We start from the raw sequence: 19,129 nt of genomic DNA, 5'->3' as shown, positions 1-19,129 counted from the left end.
CTTCAAGTTTTACCACTTTTTACTCGAAAAGCGTTCCTTTACTTCAGACACCATACAATGCATATGGGTGCAGTTTACAACTTTTACCACTTTTGCCGGTTTTACCATTTTCAAAAGTAAAGGAACAGACCAATCATTGTTGAATTATATTAACGGTCAAAACAACCGCTGTTTTATTTAAATTGTAGAAAGCAACCGCTGTCTTTATGCTATTCATAATGAAATGTTAGCACTCGATTTTTCACTTTCCTCCATCTCCTCATTCTAACTCTGTCAGTTTTGTTTTGGCTACTCATTTTTATTGGTTAGTCTCTTTTGTCTGCTTCTTCGTGTTGCTTCATTATTCACCGATAACAATAACAAACCAGAAAAATCAGAAAAATGGTAAGTTGTCTCCTTTGAAGAAATTATGGAAATTACAGAAATTACATCCCGTTTTAACTTGAATACGACTGTCATAAAAAGCTGGAAGAAGTTACGTTTCCCAAATCTGTAAAACGTGGAACCAATAATTGAATTTGTGTGACGAAGGAGGGATCAGGTAATGCTCCCTGTTTCACTCTATCGGTCTTGGACTTCTTGTTCCTGAATCCAACGTACGACTGTGACACTTTTCGTGTATTAATAAGTGAAAAATTACAAACAGTTGTGATAAAATATCGGTTTTTTTTGTTTTGCAAAAATCAGTTGATCGACTTTAAGACCAGAATAAATGCATAAATAAACAAGTAAGCCAAGGCTATAGTCGGGTCGGGGCCGACAATGTGATACCCTACACCTATAGCCCTGTGCATAAGCTGTTGACTGGTAAAATTCAAAATATTAAAATTGGGATAGCTTAGCGCCTTTGCTCTGAATGTCTTCATTAATACAGGTTAATTTTGTTGAAACGCATTTAAATACATCGTCAGTACAAGGAACAAGTCTCGTTTAGGGGCACCTCTCCGATCGGACTGAAATTTTTACCATAGGTAGTCCTTGGGACCCTGATCACGACTATGTATATCTTTCATACTTCCCGAGATATGGGTCTTGACATTTCGGTAATGTCCTACTTTAAAACCATTACTTTATTTAGGGGCACCTCTCCGATCGGGCTGAAATTTTTACCATAGGTAGTCCTTGGGACCCTGATCACGACTATGTATATCTTTACCGGGGGAAGTCCATACTTCCCGAGATATGGGTCTTGACATTTCGGTAATGTCCTACTTTAAAACCATTACTTTATTTATGGGCACCTCTCGGATCGGTCTGAAATTTTCACCATAGGTAGTCCTTGGGACCCTGATCACAACGATATATATCTTTTCCGGGGGAAGTACATACTTCCCGATGTATGGGTCTTGACATTTAACTATTTTTACTTGCGCAATATGGGTACCATTTTAAAGCTCGTGGTGAGTACTTTTCTTTGCTATTACGACTTTTGCTTCAGATTACAATTGGTGAATTTCAGCCCGATCCGAGAGGTGCCCCTAAACGAGACTTAAGCCCAACTCGAATAAAAAAATGGTAAATTGGGATGTACGCCAACCATCAATAGGCTTCTTTCTCTATGAGACCCCCATCAACCCCCAAAATTTCGTGACGATCCAATCAAAATTGCGACGTGTAAAGCGATTACAAAAAAATTAAAAAATGGTATGTATTACTGACTATTGCGATATCTCCGTTATTTGGCCACCTACGCTAACCTGCTTTACATCATTGTAAAGATGGGACTTTCTACTTTCATAGTCAGACTTTGTTTTTGAAAGGTTCCCAACCAAAGATGTGATATTCATTATTATTAAAATCGCAAAAATGACAAGTTGGTTTCTATTAGCGACTATTGCGATATCTTCGTTGTTTGACCACCTACGACAACCTACGTTACATCGTTGTAAAGGTGATATTTTCTATGCGTTAAAAACTTTTTGGTCAAAACAAACTAATAATACCCTCCCCACATAGTGGTGTAGGGTATAAAAATAAACCCATGTAGTTCAACAATTGCTCTGTTCCAGAACCTGCAAGAAGTTACTATTTTTTACTACGATAACATTTTTTCCTTTATGTTATCGGAAAAAATAGTAAAAATTAGTAGATTCCTGCAGTTCTGGAACAGACCAAATAATAAACAAAACTAATAATTCACATGCTATACAAGGTGGCAAACTAATGTTTTCAAAACGTAGTAGTACGTTTATATATAACAGGATTTAACAAACCCACGGGTTTTTAAATGTCAATTCCATTGATTATATGTAACAGCATGTTTATATTATAGCTTTTTGCCAGTTTAACCTTCTTAGGAGGATTTGTTTGACGTATACACAGTGGAATTGACCTTCGAAACCCAGTGGATTTGTTAAATCCGGTTATATGTAAACGTACTATTAAATAAATCCTCACAAAGCAAGTTAACCCGGCAAAAATGCTCTAATGTATATGGCGTTTAATGAAGGTTTCAAAACACCCCATTAATTCGGTAAATACCACGGCACAATTACCAAGGTAGTGGCATCGTAAAATTTTGAATATGTTATGTCAAAATTTTCTTTATGTGGTTGGGGAAATTACAACAAAAATATTTTTTTATAAAGGGATTTGACTTTTCATATTCGAAAAGCTGGTGTGATACCACTATCCCACTACATGGGTAATTGTGCCATGGTAAATACTTAAAAAATCATGACATTTTATGACCTTTATTCTTAATAAGGATTAACTACTAACAAGTATCAATATTAGGTATATAATATCCCTACTAAGAGGGTTGCCATGTGGTCCAAGGGGGTAAACGATCGTATTACATGTAAACAATGTCCTATAGGTCTCAAACCGTTAATATCAGAAAACTAAGACGTTTTATGAGTTTTTTTTTAGCTCACTAGGATGCACTGCCATCAATTACAATAAATATTGCCTACATAATAACTCGATCAGGAGGGTTGCCAGATCGACGAAAAAAGGCCCATAATCAGGTCTTAAAAGGCGTTTATTTAACTGAAATCGAATTGAGGGATCAGAAGCACAAAACTCGCTTAGAAATGCATATAGAAGATATTGCCAGCATAATGACTTTGTTATAGACATTCGATTTTAACTCTACGTTTTTTGGGTTTCATGGTATACCATGGCAACACTGCAGCATTACTACCCCGTCACTTAGCAAATTATGCCGCAGTATTAGTTCAGAGAACACGAAATGTCTTCAGAGAATTGTAGAAAACTGTACCCCAGGAAGGAAAATAGTCTCCAAATGTGCTATTTTCGACTGTTTCACGAAATATTCTTATCTCTTAATTAATTTAGAATGGTCCCTTTTACTGTTAATAAGACCTGGTACTTTTTTAGTCGATATGGCTGAGTTATTCAAAAAAAAAAACGCATAAAACGTCTTATGGCCTGCTTCACTAAAACGATTCTAAATCAAATTCGTTCGAAGTATCACCAAACTTCTGTGTTTTTGAAAAAAAATATTTGATTCATTTTTGTTTTCAATCAAACAAAAATTTCTGCGATTACAGGAGTTTGGTAGTAATTCGAACGAATTTGAATTCGAATCGTCTTAGAGAAACGGGCCATTAGTTTTCAGATATCCCCGGTTTGAAAAAAATCGCGCGATTTTTTAAGTTTCTCTAGTGGCTTCTCCAATTTATTAATCATACAATCTTTCCCCCGCATAGTTATTTCACATAAAAACAGATTTTATAAACTGTGTGAAATCGATTTTTTTGTAATACTTGTGAAGGAGCATAGGTGAAATTGTTTTAAAAATCGCGCGATTTTTAAAACAATCTCACCAATGCTCATTCACAAATTTGAAATCAATTTTTAAAACAAAAACCAGATATTATGAACTGTTTGAAATCGATTTTTATTTGTAATACTTGTGAAGCAGCATTGGTGAGATTGAATACTCCTTCACAAGTATTACAGATAAAAATCGATTTCAAACAGTTCATAATATCTGTTTTTGTTTTGAAAATTGATTTCACCAATGCTCCTACACAAGTATTACAAATAAAAATCGACAGATAATTGGAGATATCTCTTTTAACTACTTCCATTGAAGTTGCGACTGAAAGCCTTTAGGAGTTCGATAGAGCCGGATACTGCTGTGGCTACTTCGACTGGGATCCTAGTAAGGACTACTCTGTTCAGACACCTCAACTTTCAACTTCTTTACATTCTTTAACTAGCTGTGATATGGCCGCTTGACTGTCGACAACAAATCCTATTGAGGTTTATGGCCAGTACCTCAGTCTGAAAAACACTGCAGACTTAAAGTAGCTTTGTGGATGTAGCTTTGTGTGCTTCTCCACATCTGTGTACACCTTGATGTCGTTACCTATCAGTGATGATCCATTCTTTCCTGCATCTTCATCTTTTCTCGAACATGTACGTCGAGCATTTTCGGGACTACGTTTTTCTGCTTTGGGTATGAAGACACATTTACCTGAAGTTAATTATACAATCCGCGCTTTGCTGCATATTTGTTATAATACCATCTGAAGCCGGAAATTTGTAGGGAGAGAAGCTGTTGATTGGCCCTTATAACTTTACTCGGACTTATTATCTTGTTGGCTTCAATGTTGTCCTTATTTATAGCACCATTGGTTTGCTCTTAGATGGTTCTATCCTGGCAATCGGTGCAATTATCGAATACCCAATTCAATCCTGACAATTCGTACATAACTAGTAAATGCCTAGGAATTCTGTATGATATATATGACGAAAAAGCACCGTGCACTTATGCCGGGTCAGTTTAAGTAGTTTATGTTTCAGTCCGAATGCCGGCTATCAACAAGAAAAATGTATCGGCGTTGGAATTCTGAGTCGATCTATGCATGTTCGTCCACCACAAAAATGGAGATAGAACGCTGAAATTTTGGAAAGATGCGTCTTTTGTTTGTAGGCAGGCCAAGTTCGATGATGGGCTATATCGGCCCACGTTTTGGTAGTACCTCCCGATTTTCGGTATTTTGAGGATTTTAGCTCCAATTTTTCACCACGAAACTTCTCCACCAAAAATCGTCAACATAGGACCATGTTTTGGTATAGCTCCCATATAACGGTACCTCCCGAATTACGGTATTTTAAGGATTTTACCTACAGTTTTAGCCGAACTAGCTGTAATTTGACAATTGAGGTTCTCAGTGACCACGAAACTTCTTTGCAAAAAATCGTCGATATAGGTTCATGTTTTGGTATAGCCCCCATATAACGGTACCTCCCGATTTTCGGTATTATGAGGGTCTTAAATACATTGTTTGAAGGAACTACCCGTAATTTGACTTTTGAGGTTGCCTGCAGTTATAAAACTTTTCCACCAAAAATTGTAATGATAGGTAAACACTGTGATATAGTCCCGTAGGTGGTACCTTTCACCTGGCTGAATACATTTTTTTTAGATTAGATTAGATAATTTAGGCATTTGGGGTATCCATGGTCGAAAAACTAACGAAAATTGTGAACGGAAACTAATTATTCCATTTTAAATAAGACTAGTTTTTACTTGTTTAAATTTAAATAAGTTTAAATTTGTATAAGTTTTAATGGGTGTTAACCTTAAACAGTGCACCACGATGGCACCCAATTGCTTTGACCTGAGTATATTATGGTCTTATTATTTAAGTCTTGGAAACTTTCTGTCGGTTTTCCGAAATAATAAACCAAGTTTATTGCCGCTTAATTAGTAATATATTTATTTAAAATATTCATATAAAACAACACACAGATTAGTAAAATAATATATAATACATTATTCGAATTTGTACATATCATAATAGGAATTTGAGTTTTTGTCTGCTTCATTAGAGATCTTCAGTGATAACTGTCAAACCAGATAAATTGAAATTTAAAACCAGCCATTTAGTTTCTCACATATGTAGGTCACATAAATTTGCTCCCAAGTGCTTATTTAATACGCCAAAGTGGCATCATCTACATTATGTTCCATATCCAAATCATTTGCTGCTAGACCACCACTTCGTTTGCCACCCCAAGAATGAAAACGTTGCTTCTTACCCAACGTAACTGTGTTGCGTTTTTCATCACGCTGTTGCATGAATTGTTGTTGCTGAAGTTTCCGATGACACCTATCGATGATTGCATCACGTAGAATATTTGCAAAGTCCATATCATTGAATTGAGCCATTAGCAATTTAAAGAATGTCCAAATTTCTGCCTTCTGTTCGGTGGGTTGATAATGATCGAAGAATGCAATTTGCGATGGTAGACCATTGTCGGTGGTTAGTATCGCCCTTGAGTTATAGGCATCGCAGACATCTTCGAAATTTAAAATGGCTTGTAGTAAAAATCTGCGATATTTATTTAAATGTGATTCACATGATTGAAGATCTCTAGATTCGGCTGCCGCTCTGACGCTTTGACTATAGCAAAGACATAGAAACACTATGACAATACTGATGCGAATGACGGACATTTTTCTTTACTTTGGGATGATCTGGAAGTAGATAGAAGAACTGTTTATTAAAAAATGTTTATTAACAAGTTTTTCAATTTTGTTTGTTGAAAAATATAAAACTCCTGTTGTCGCAAAAAAAAAATTGTTTGATTAAAAACAAAAATGAATCAAATATTTTTCAAAAAACAGAAGTTTGGTAGCAGTTCGAATACATTTTTTTCTTCTATCCTCTTGGTCATTTGTGGCGACCAAGTATACAGTAAAGTATGTAAATATTTTATGGATGAGATTCAAAAGAAATGCTTAGCTTTATACATACGAACGAATATATCCTACAGCTCTTTGAAAAGATATAAAAAATCGGAAATTCAACTCAAGCCCCTGGGAGAACCTTATGTGTATGTTAATGCACGTCATCACTGATTAGCGGCGCGAAATTAATAACTTGCAAACGAATGACCATTCTTTTTCTTTTTCTGTGCTACAAAAATTTCTCTCAGAAATTAGTCGGTATAGGTCAACGTTTTGATAGAACGGTACCTCCCGATTATCGATATTTTGAAGGTTGTAGCCTCATTTGGTCTGTTCCTTTACTTTTGAAAGTGGTAAAACCGGCAAAAGTAGCAAAAGTTGTAAACTGCTCCCATATGAATTGTATGGTGTCTGAAGTAAAGGAACGCTTTTCGAGTAAAAAGTGGTAAAACTTGAAGATTCTTGCACGTAAAGGAACAGAGCTATTATTTTACCGAAGTGGCTGAAATTTGGTATTTAGTCTTTTTCTGGGCTACAAAAATCCCCCCGCCCATAGAACGGTATATCCCAATTTTCGGTATATTGAAGGTTTTAGCCTCATTATAACACTGAAATGGCTGCACCTTGGTACTTAGTCTTCGTTGAGGGTATAAAACTTTCCACCTGAAATTTGTCGGTATAGGTCCATGTCTACATATAGCCCCCATAGAACGGTACCTTCCGATGTTCGGTATGTTAAAGGTTGCAAAATTGGACAATCGCTCAAACAAGGCTTCTGTGAATTGGTTCAAAGAAATTGAAATTGCTTCAAACGACGTTTATAAGATCGTCACATATGACGAATCTAGGATCTTTGCTCCTGAAACAAAGCAGGAATCGGCTGTTTGGGTCTTCGAAAGTGAATCAAATCAAACGAAAGTTGTTTTTTATTTTTACCTTATTAAGGCGAAGGTCATTTATAGTGATATTTAATTAATTCTCTTTCGAGTTGAGCTGTTAGACCTTAGATATACATTGAAAAATTAGGAGTCTACCGAAGTCCCACGCATCCAACCATTACGCTACGTTTCACGGGTGGTTAAGCCGATCTTCAGGCGTAGTAGGATGTTGTTTTTGTGGCAGACGAAGTCAAAGCTTGGTAACTAGTATATATATATATATATCGCACTTCATTAGATAAATGCATATGCGAAATTATGTCAGTTAATTGAAACTCCAAACTTTTCCTATAGTCCTGCTTGGTAATCCAATTTTTCAATGTTCACAAATACTATGGTAAGTTTTATTCCTACGTCATTAGTAATTGCTCCTCTATATCAGAAGATTTGTTTATGATCATCAATTATCTCCTAAAGTTTTGACAAGTTGATGGTGGTTCAGAACGCTAAGACGCCGGCAACCTTGACACTCAGTTGTCGGAGACCCAGGTTCGAATCCCAGCCTGGCTCATGATGAAATTATTTTTTATTTTTACCTTATTAAGGCGAAGGTCATTTATAGTGATATTTAATTGTTCATGTAAGAAGCACTTCGAAGCAAAAGGAAGCCTGTTTCTTCAGAAAAACTGATCGTGTGGCGACTATACGGCTTGAGAAATATAGGACGGTTAATTCTGAGTGGTACACTAAAGTTGTTTGCCTGAAGTCTCCTGAGAAGTTCGAAAAACGAACAAGAGAAGATCAATTATTCTGCATCATGACAATGTGGGATCTCACACATCGATTCAAACCAGCGCCTGTTTGACCGGACAAAACGTGGAATTGATGGGTCATCCGTCGTACAGCCCTGACTGGGGATCGAATGACTTCATTTGATTCCAGCACATCAAGGAAAAAGGCGTGCTCAACGATTTTTGTTGCCTGTAAAAGCTTTCAAAACCCATGTTTTGTAGGTCTTTCAATCGGAGTGGAAAAAGTGCTTCGGAAATAGGTTTGAGCGCTCGAAAAAGTTTTTGAGGTAAATATTCGCGTTTTCATTGTTAGGCCAGATAGTTATTGTTCAGCCCTCGTATTAGGCCGGGGCGATTTGAAAGCCTTAATGGGCCCTTCGCGTTTCTGATTCCTGGGATTGAACTGAGCAAAAAAGTCTACTGAACCATATGTCTTCGATGAAAATCGAGCCTTCCGATTTTGACTTTAAGTTTTTTATCTACGTTTTTTTGCCATCTTGGCATATAACAGCCAAACCATTGAGATTTTCGACCCAACACAAAGGCAAAAATTGTAGCCAAGACAGTAATTAAGAACTCTCTAATACATCGCAAAAGCATTGGAACGCAGGCAGTTTTGGTCTTGAGAAGGTGCAAACTTTTCGGAAAATGTCGATAAATGGCACTGTGCTACAAAAGTTGATCAGAAAAATATTCAAGCGTTCTGATGCAAAATGCCATCGTGTTGGGATCCATGGAGAACGAAAATGCCATTAGTTCGTTTGGGTCACTTCGTTTTATTTTTTATAACGGTAAAAGTAGTGAAAATCTGGGTTTCTTATATTTTCAAATTTAAACGGGCATAGCGATGATAAATTAGTTTTACTTCTCTTTTTTAAAGAGCGCTTTAATAAAAGGAGCGTTGTGAATGTGTTTTGTTTCTCATATATTGTGTAATTATCAGTGAGAAAAAGTTAAAAAAAATCGTTATAGAGAGGTTATTTTGTGTGAGAATTCCCACTTGTGCAATAAAAAACACTTGGTTATAGAGAATTATTCGTTATAGAGAAGTCTAAAATAGGCAAAAAAGCGCTGCTAGATGCTGTGTTTTCAATTTTTCTTAGTTATAGAGAAAAAATCGTTATAGGGAAGTACGTTATAGAGATGTTCGACTGAAATTCTAATTTAAATATGATTAAATTTGTAGGATCTATAAAATCGGAAATATTGGTTCATGTGTATAATTTGTAAACACTCACGTATAAAAAATCAAATCTTTGATTAGAAAAATATTTTTAGAATCGAATATACCGACTATTATCCACTTGAATTGTTTCTACTTAAAATCGAAATAATATTACTTCCAATTTAATTTTTATACCCTCAGCCTTTAGGCTAGAAAGGGTATATACACTTTGATACGACCAAAAATGTGCCAAGTATGTTTGGACGAAATTTGGAGTCGATTGAGCCATGTCCGTCTGTCTATCTGGCTGGTGCGCACGATAACTCTCGAAAGGATCAACCGATTCGGACCGAATTTTGGGTATCCTAATATTTTGTCCAAACTTAGTTTAAGTTCGAAGATGGGCCATATCGGTCCACTCCCTCGGGTACCTCCCCCACAAAAGTTTAATATTTTTCTGTAAAATGCTGTGAACGATAACTCTTGAAGCGAGCAATTGATTCGGTCCAAACTTCGCACGTCGTATTATTCCTTCCACTCCTTCGGGTACCTCCCACACAAAATTCGGATAAAGTGAATTTTAAGAGCACCTCTCGGATCGGGTTGAATTTTTTTAAGTAGGTTGCCCTTGCGGCTCGCTTTACGACGGTAATTTTTTTTTTTGCGCAAATCCACACTTCTTGAGATATTAGCCTAAAGTCTCCATGAAACCCTGACGGCACCAACCAAAATGGCAAATCCGCAAGATAATTCTCGAAGGGACTTTCTGATTAATACAGACTTTGCACATCGTATTATTTCATCCAGTCATGTATCAGGTTAGAATATGGACTATATCGTTCCAGTATTTCGCGAACCTCCCACACAAAATTCGGAAAAAGTGAAGTTTATGAGCTCCTCTCGCATCGTTTTGATTCCTTTTTCAGTAGATTGTTCTAGCGGCCTCATTTACAACGGTACAATTTTTTCCGGAGTAAGTGAATACATTCTGAAATAATGGCCCAAAAGCTTCAAAACTCTGTCGGCACTTATGGCTATTGTGCAAGATAACTTTAAAACTTTTTCAAAAATGTTTTCCAAACTTTTTTTGGTCAGGCTGAGGGTATATCTCCGTCAGCTGACTGATACTTTCTTAATTGTTAATTTCTAAATAAAAGAAATGAGTCTTTGCATGCGTTAATTGTAATTTTCACTCTAAACCAAAAAAGGTTGAAGATCTTAATTGGGCGTTTTTCAAATTTGTACACTTTCTTCAAAAAAAATAATTAACCGTTTTCAATTACCTTTTCGTATAAAACAATTATTAACTAACACTTAACCGAAAAGAAAGGCGTAAAACACATTTGAAATTGTATTTTTAAGTTGTTAGGAACCGACCGAGCAAAACTTGTGAATCGTCAAAGTTGAAAATGAATACTGTGCTCTCAAAACTGAACAACTTCTCGTTTTATACATTTTTGAGGAGTCAAGAAAGTAATTACCCCCTTCCATCCAACCCCACCCACTGTTGGGGTAATATTCATAAAGGATAAAGACCATTTCATATTAATCGTCACTTTTATCCCAAACGAAGTAGACTTTTAAGGCTGTTAATAAAATAATTACCAACTTTTGAATGGACAGACTGGAGCAAACGACAGACAAACGAGGCAAGACATTCATGTTTGTGCCGATTCACACTTCGTTAACAATTAAAACACATCCTAGTAAGTGTTGCTCGTTGTCGTTTTTTTATTCTTCTGCAACATTTGATGGACTAACGTTGCGAGAAATTAAAAAAAAAAATAAATATACATACATAGTGAAGGATAAAGCTGCCCTTCTTTCCTCCTCCCTATCCAAAGGTTTCTTTGAAGCAACAAGTTGTTTTGCCAAGTGACAGACTTGTTGTCGTTTTGTTTTACATTGTATGTGTAGGAATGAAGGATGGATGGTATGCAAACATGTTCGTGCATGCAATTATCAATTATGTGTATGACAAATCGCTAACATTTAACTACGAAAACATTGAAGGAGTAACAGGTTTTGGCTGGTAAGATTAGGGAGGTAAAAGAATGGAAACCTTAAGAAGTTAGGCTAGCTTAGGTTTAAGGATGCGCATTGCGCAGCAATCTAATAGAATAGTGGTTGCTTCATTCGGAGACCTTGGGTCAAGATTCAAGCAACTATGTCAAAAACTGAAAGCTGGAAATCGGTACACGTACAAGTTCCGTCTTATCTGGGTTTACTCCATAACCATTGTTAAAGCCCCAGCTTGCCAGTTGCACCATAACTCCTTGCAGAAGGTCAGACAGGGTTGGTAACAATTTGCCACTTATCAGCACGACTACATCATCAGCATAAGCCAACACTTTAATTTTTAGCTGGTCGAAATACACAACAATTTCATTTCTCCAGAAAACAGAGTAGTGGTAAGAGACTCCCGTTTTCCTGTTGTGTGCCTCTGTTAACAGTTTTCCTCACGGAACTCTCTCCTATGCCCGAATTGTTATTCCTGCATTTCTGCATCTCATCGATCCATTTCAGTACGATAGAGGAAATTCCTATGAGAGCGATGTGGATAGATTCAAGCTTTACATTAGTGAAGGCCCCCTTGTACGACTTTGCATAGAATAGACCTGGTATGTGCGAGAAACGTTTCCAGGCTTTAAAAATCTCTGCCAGCATTGTTAGTACCGGCTCTGCTACAAATTTTGAAGCATTATACCATCCGATCTCGTAGATTTGTAAGGCTGAAAGCTGTTGATGTATTTGGACGCAAGTTAATTTCAAAAAATAAGCCAAAATGCGTGCCTAGTTATAATATTTCGCCCGCAACTGTGTTTTAGTTTATAACGTTGTTACAGCCTTCTACTGTTGATATCTCCGAGGATTTGTATTTTTCTTTGACACTTGAATAATTTGTGTTGAGCAGCAGTGAGAAACGTACACACATTACTGCAATTCAGTCGAAAAGTGAAATATAAAGAAAAATAAAAATTTTAATTATTGTTTGGATGAGCAGTTATGAATTTCATTGAAATTGTTCCCACGTAAAATTTTACAAAACGTTTGTTTTAAGTTTCATTGAGTAAAACGTTAATTAGTTGTGAAATATTTATTTTATGACTATTTTTGCAGTTATGCTCTATAAATAAGAAAATTAAATTTTATGGAAATTAATATTCATATTATTACATTATTATTACAATGTGTTGAAACGAAGAGGAGGAAAGTCAAATCTTTTGTTAACAACAAGAAATTAGGGGTCTCCCTAACTATTGAAAAACCTGTATGGAATCCTTTATACTCGATTATAATATACATAGTGCTGCTCAAAACATTTGCAACTCAGATGAATATTTCTCATTTATTCAAAAAATTAATTGGGCCTGTCAAAAATTAATTGGGCCTTCAATCCACAAGGATCCAAATGCCAAAAATATTGATGGTTATGTAGCAAGAAAAAATTAGAAAATAATTGGAAACAATCATCATTTGCCATGACCTCTGAAGTTATAAAATGGGATTTTAAAAATGGTGCGGTTTAGTGGCGAAGGTATTTAAATATATATGCGGCGAATGACCCTCACATGTTGCATGAAAATATCAATAAAGAGTAATCTAATTTGTCTTATTTATTTAAAAAGTAATATGTTTTTTCTTGCCATAATACCGTCAATATCTTTCGATTTAGCAACCTTGTGGACACTTCATTTAAGACGTTGGTTCCGAGATTAATATAAAAGACCCGATTAATTTTTGGAAGCGGCCAGGAATGATCTTACGATTTTTTAAATAATTGTTTTCTCCTTTCTTGATTTTCATAGTTCCAAACAGTAATTTATTTCACTATTTGCGATGCATCTTAGGTTTTTATTTATTTTTTATGCATTTTTTATGATTTGAAAGTATCGGCAAATCAGTTTTCACTGATTTTCTTAGAGATTAATGTCGGTAATGACCAAAATCGATGTAAGATATTCTCGAAAAAATTAATTCAGGAAAATGGGAGAAAATAGCCGCGAAAACATGTCGCAAGATGGTGAAAGTGACGCCGAAACTGTTGTAGAATGTGAAAACCATATACGGTTACTATAAAAATCCTTAGGGTGTAACAAAAATGTCATTTTCTCAAAAAATATGTAAAACGCAAAATACTTTTTTGAGGTAAAATAGTTTGTGTTGTTATAGATTTTTGTCAACATCTAAAATACCGTTAAACCTTTCGCATCGGTTCTTGCAGATATTGGATCTTAAATTGTCCACAAACATACTATATACAAATATTCCACTTTTTTACCTCGAATTGGATGGCTTTAAACGAATTTAATAAATTTTTTCAATTTCCTGAAGAGGCAAAATACTTAATTGACTAACTGTATTTATGTATTTTTGTAATTTGATTCCTTATTGGCCCCATTTTCAAGATTTAAAAATGATTATACAGTTATTAACACTTACATGTTACCAAAATGAGTGAAATATCGGAGGAACATATATTTTAGCCTGCTCAAAACATTTGCAGCTCCATAGCACGAATATCTGTCTATTCCCACCATACCAGTTGCTGATATTTTTCAAATGTTATAATTTTTGAAAACGCTATAATTTTTGAACATTTGGTGTTATGTTGGTACGACGAAAACTAAGTTAAAAACTAGACTTTCCGGCATAAGTCGGATCAAAAAACTGACAAACCTTTAGAACAAAAGATGGCGCTAGCAGCACATTGCACATTGAAAGGGCATAAACCGAACTTTAAAGGCGTAGATATATTGACACAAGAAAATAGTTATAAACGACGCTTTACTTTAGAAATGTTACATATAATTAATGTACCAAATGACCAAAGAATGAATTGCAAAACTGACACAGACCACTGTGCGCATATTTACAGGAATTTAGTGTGTAAGCATAGACGCAAAAAACTTTAGTTCAGCATAGACGGTATAGCAACACTGTTGCTTTTCTCATACAAATGTAATTTTATAATTGTCGTTATCGTTTTATAATAGTTTATATTTTTGTAGAATATCCCTGAAGATGACTGTCGATGACAGCCGAAATATCGGATAAATAAAAAAGAAACAAACACTAACAAAGGCCAAAATAAAACAACCAAAACATTTGGTGAATGTTTTTTCTTTCAGGCATAAGGTTTAAGGAATTTTGCTGTGGAACTTTGTCTGTTTGCTCAGAAGAGGATTGTTTTTCATCCTGTGGAGTTTTGCTTTAGGGGGTAGACTCTTTAGTATTTTTCATTCCCTTCTGGGTTAGGTTCGGCATTGGAGCAGAGATTGACCCCACCTTTTTGCTTGGGGCAGTAGGTCTATTCAATTCTAATTTCTGGTTTTGCGCCGCAGCTTGGTTTGATCAACTAAAAATAAGGTTTAATGTTTAAAGACACAGATGTATTGTGAGAAGTTTCGGACTTTTATAACCTTCCATAAACTAAAAGTATGCCTATTTTTATAGTTCGTTACACATTAAGACATGGTTCATTTTCTCAGGATTGGGCTCGGCATCGAAGCGGTGATTGACAGCATCTTTCTTCGCTACATCTTCCTTAGAGGCTTTAGATTGAGCAACTACAGCCACTGGAAGGATTATCTTGTCCAACTGAAATTCGCGTCGGGGTACATGTGGTAAGTTCTCTCGAATTTCCTCATATGTCTCAGCCTGCTTCTGATGAATAAGACTTTGCGAAGATACGTCACAGTACGTTGTAATACTTTGTAACATCTCCGAAAGATATGTCCTTGGGGTCATTGACCAATATTGGAGTCTCCTTATATTTTCCCATCATCGGTTAAAGATCCAGTGACATCCTGCCGACATGTGCCGATATAAGACAAACTGAAACTGTGCTTGTTGCTAGTTAAGCATCTGAGTCCATATTCCCTTCCTCTGTTTTTTCTCCTATGTTTCCTAGTAGACTTTGCCGGGATAACCGTGGTGTCCAGCTCGTCGTCAGTTGGGTCAGATGGAGCAGCATGTCCTCCGGGCTTATGTCCTGATCTTCTGGTGGAGTAGTTGCCCAATGGTTTTAAGAGCCCCATGTAGGTCGTCCCCGCCCATAACTTTGGTTCTATCAGCCGTAAACCGTTTTGCACCAAACTTGGCTAATCGTTGTCCTTTGAGAAAAGATGACAAATCTTTTCTATCATTAGTATTTGGTGTATTTGTAGCAGATTCAGCTGCAGGTGCATAGACATCCACATCTCAAATAGGCGGATCACAATCACTTGATCTCGACAACATATGGCTTGTGGTATCACCAACGCTTGCCGCCGGTACTGGGTTATTTAATCCCTGCACCGTACATTTAATTCCGTTAATTTTCCCTCCCCATGTTGGTTGTTTATTTTAGGAGAACTACCCAGACCCATTTTTGTTCCACGAGGGATCCGCAGAGCGCAGAGGAGAGACAGGACATCTTACGTTACAAGCGCATCATTCCAAAAATTTGTGTGAAGAAAATAGTGTATGTGCATGTTAAATTGACGCCGAAACTCTCGATCATTGCCCAGCTTTCGCAAACCTCAAAACCCAAATCAGGGCAAACGAGAGATTTTTAAGGGCAAATAATTCCTGAAATTATTTAATGTTGATGTAATTTCTTGTGGAATGTCCGTATGGGCTATATTTCTCAACCTAACCTAATAAAAGTACACAGTAGCTGTTCACGTAACGAACAGGCTTATTTTCTAATAAAGACAGTGAATGGCTTGGTGATGGTGTTCTGTGTAGAGGAGAGAGATATTTAGTTAAACAGGGATCTATGTATTTTATAAAATAAGTCCACTAAAGAATAATAAACGTATGGTAAGCAGACCGTCTTCTTATAGGAGGTCGTTTGAATAAAATGAGATAAGATTTTCCTTTTACACACAAGTCTATGTTAGGTAAGTTATACTGTAATACTTAGTTCTTAAGAATATTTTTCCTTTGAAGCAGTTCTTCGTCAAAGGCTATACCCAATGTCCATTAAAACGAAGATTATTGATTTTTAAATTATGTTTTATTTAACTTTGTACTTTGGTTGGTATCTTCCACTTGGTTTCTCGACTAGTACAATGTCCAAAACTTATTAGAAGCTGGTTGACTAGTTGGTTTCTCAAAGGTTGATCTCAAAGTGATTTTATTAACTTTTATTCTTTTTAGGTACTCGTTTTAAGAAGCGAAAAAGTCTTTTAGTCATAGAAGTGTATTTTAGTAGTAAATACAAGGTTGCAATGCAAAAGTATAATAATATAAATATGTACAGGGTTGCATAGAAATCGTTAAAATTTTAAAACATTATAAAGATAAACAGGGTTGTATGGAATATATACAGGCTTACATACTAAACGTTGAATTCTGATGATAATTCACTGTATATAAATAATGGTTTGGTACAACTTTAATAAAAACTGTGTCTCGTAAGCATTCGCGAAGAAAGGACGTTTTGTCTTTTTTTAGGAATATAAATCCTTCGTACCGGAGCAGTGGCCGAAACCAATAGAGCTGAAAACAATTTGCCACAAAAAGGAGGAAATTGCCTCAAAAGGATACAAATGTGGATATTGTCCTTGAGGGAAGGGATATTCATCATGCTGGGTCAAAATGGGAGGGCGCAAGGAATTGAAGATGAAGTGGCAATATTTTTGTTCTCATCAACTGGGTTATTGAGGGGGTCAATGAAACCCAGTCTGGAGAGTACGTTGATAGTCAGTGGGCTGAAGCATCGAATCTGAAGCAAAAAAAAAAAAAACAAATGGAATGGAATAGAATGGTAAACGAGAAAATGGTCCAATTGTTTAACATAAAAAGAGAAAGTAAATCCGGCGATACAAAAGATAAGGGACAAATATAAATGTTCCATTATGTCCCTGTCATGGGAGGAAACAGAAAGTGAGAGGAAAAAAAGAAGACGACAAATAAGACCGTAGAAAAGGAAACGCCGACCAAGACAGACATCAAGCATGCTGTAGCAAAGAAAGACAATTGCATGAAAAACAGAAGAGAAGAAATTGTTATTCCACGTTGAGAATAAGGTAAATAAGGACGATTCATCGCGAGAAGGATGACTTTCTTCGACGTGAGAAGGAGAAGATGCCCAAGGCCAGACAGGACTCTCTACGCTGGAAGTACAAGCTCTCCAACCTAAGTAAGAAGAAACAGCCAGGGAAAGATGATAAGGGTACTCCCTCCAGAATCAAGATTCAGCCAAATAAAGGTGAAACCGGCCGATAAAGGTGGAGGGGCCTTCAAGAGCGACTGGCTAGAGAGATAGATGCGTTGACTTTTGGTATTTTAAAATAAGTTAATTTTAAAAAATTTTGTAATTATTTCATGGTATTTGGCCCCCAAAAATGTTCACGTTGCGAACAGACTTATTTTATTATATAGTGAATTTCTTGATGGTGTCGGGTGTAGAGGAGAGAAATATTTAGTTAAACAGGGATCTATTGTATCTATATATATATAAAAGAGCAGTGAGGTGAGGTATTCACTGACTGACTGATTGACTGACTGATTCATCAGCGCCCAGACGAAACCGCTGAAGCTAGAAAGTTGAAATTTTGGGTGTAGGTTGCTGTTGGTGTGTAGGGGTGAGATAAGGCTGGGTTTTTGGAAATTCGACCTAGAAGTGTACGAAAAGTACTAAAAGGTACTAAATATGGTACCCTTTGTATTAGGCAAACGGTAAGACCTAGAATTCTGAAATTTGGAATGAGGGTCACTGATGGAGAGTTAGAAAGATGTACCAAAGGGTTATTGGAAATTCGAACTATAAGTGTACGAAAAGTACTAAAACTTACAAAATTTAGTACCAATTGTATATTTTGAACGAATATAGCTAGAATCATGGAATTTGGTATTGAAATCATGATTGGGAAGTGGTGTTGATGTAATTAAATGGTTTTGGAAAATCGTACTAATGTGTACGAAAAGTACTAAATGGTACAAAATTCAGTACAAATTATATTTGGGTGAACGGATAGAGCTGGAATCCTGAAATTTGGAATTAAGATTACTGTTGAAGTGTAGGATTGAGACATGAGGGTGATTTTGGAAATTCGTACTTATGTGTACGAAAAGTACTAAATTCAGTACATTTTGGAATTGTGTGAACGGATAGAGCTGCAAAACCTGATATTTATAATTAAGATTACTGTTGGAGTGTAAGATTGAGACATGAGGTTGGTTTTGGAAATTCGTACTTATGTGTACGAAAAATACTAAATGGTACTAAATTTGGTACACTAGGGATTTTGTTGAACGGATACATCTGGAGTCCTGAAATCTGGATTTCAGATTACTGTTGGAGTGTAGGATTGGGGAAGTTTTAGAAATTCGTACTTAAAGGGTTTTTGGAAATTCGAACTACAAGGATACGAATAGTACTAAATGGTACTAAATTTAGTACAATTTGGATTTGGCTGAACGGATAGAGCTGGAATCCTGAAATTTGGAATTAAGATTACTTTTAAAGTGTAGGATTGAGAAATGAGGGTGGTTTTGGAAAATCTTACTAATGTGTACGAAAAGTACTAAATGGTACTAAATTAAGTACAAATTATATTTGGGTGAACGGATAGAGCTGGAATCCTGAAATTTGGAATTAAGGTCACTGATGGAGAGTAAAAAGAAAGGATTT

General features: G+C 36.0%; 2 protein-coding genes across 3 annotated transcripts in view; one reads left to right on the top strand and one right to left on the bottom strand.

Moving 5' to 3' along the window:
* Positions 1-257: 257 nt before the first annotated feature.
* Positions 258-19,129, top strand: part of LOC141400949 (COMM domain-containing protein 4) — a 28,492-nt gene continuing 9,620 nt past the window's right edge. The window contains exon 1 of the mRNA XM_073980660.1: positions 258-384. Coding sequence (XP_073836761.1) covers positions 382-384 — 3 coding nt within the window. The 5' untranslated portion in view covers positions 258-381. The remainder of the gene's footprint in view (positions 385-19,129) is intronic.
* Lk (Leucokinin) overlaps positions 5,669-19,129 on the bottom strand; it is a 41,827-nt gene continuing 28,366 nt past the window's right edge. The window contains exons 1-2 of one of the 2 annotated variants that reach the window (XM_073980661.1): positions 10,788-10,924; positions 5,669-6,457 (exon numbers count right to left, since the gene is read on the bottom strand). In XM_073980661.1, coding sequence (XP_073836762.1) covers positions 5,912-6,436 — 525 coding nt within the window. In that variant the 5' untranslated portion in view covers positions 6,437-6,457; positions 10,788-10,924 and the 3' untranslated portion in view covers positions 5,669-5,911. Of the gene's footprint in view, positions 6,458-10,787; positions 10,925-19,129 lie in introns of those variants that run through there. The other variant, XM_073980662.1, reaches the window with a different exon arrangement.

Source organism: Musca autumnalis, unplaced genomic scaffold (genome assembly GCF_047663935.1).
Source record: "Musca autumnalis isolate F117 unplaced genomic scaffold, ASM4766393v1 scaffold_4, whole genome shotgun sequence".
Lineage (NCBI taxonomy): Eukaryota > Metazoa > Arthropoda > Insecta > Diptera > Muscidae > Musca > Musca autumnalis.
The sequence above is the reverse complement of the archived record's forward strand: the minus strand, read 5'-3'. Positions and strand labels throughout refer to the sequence as shown.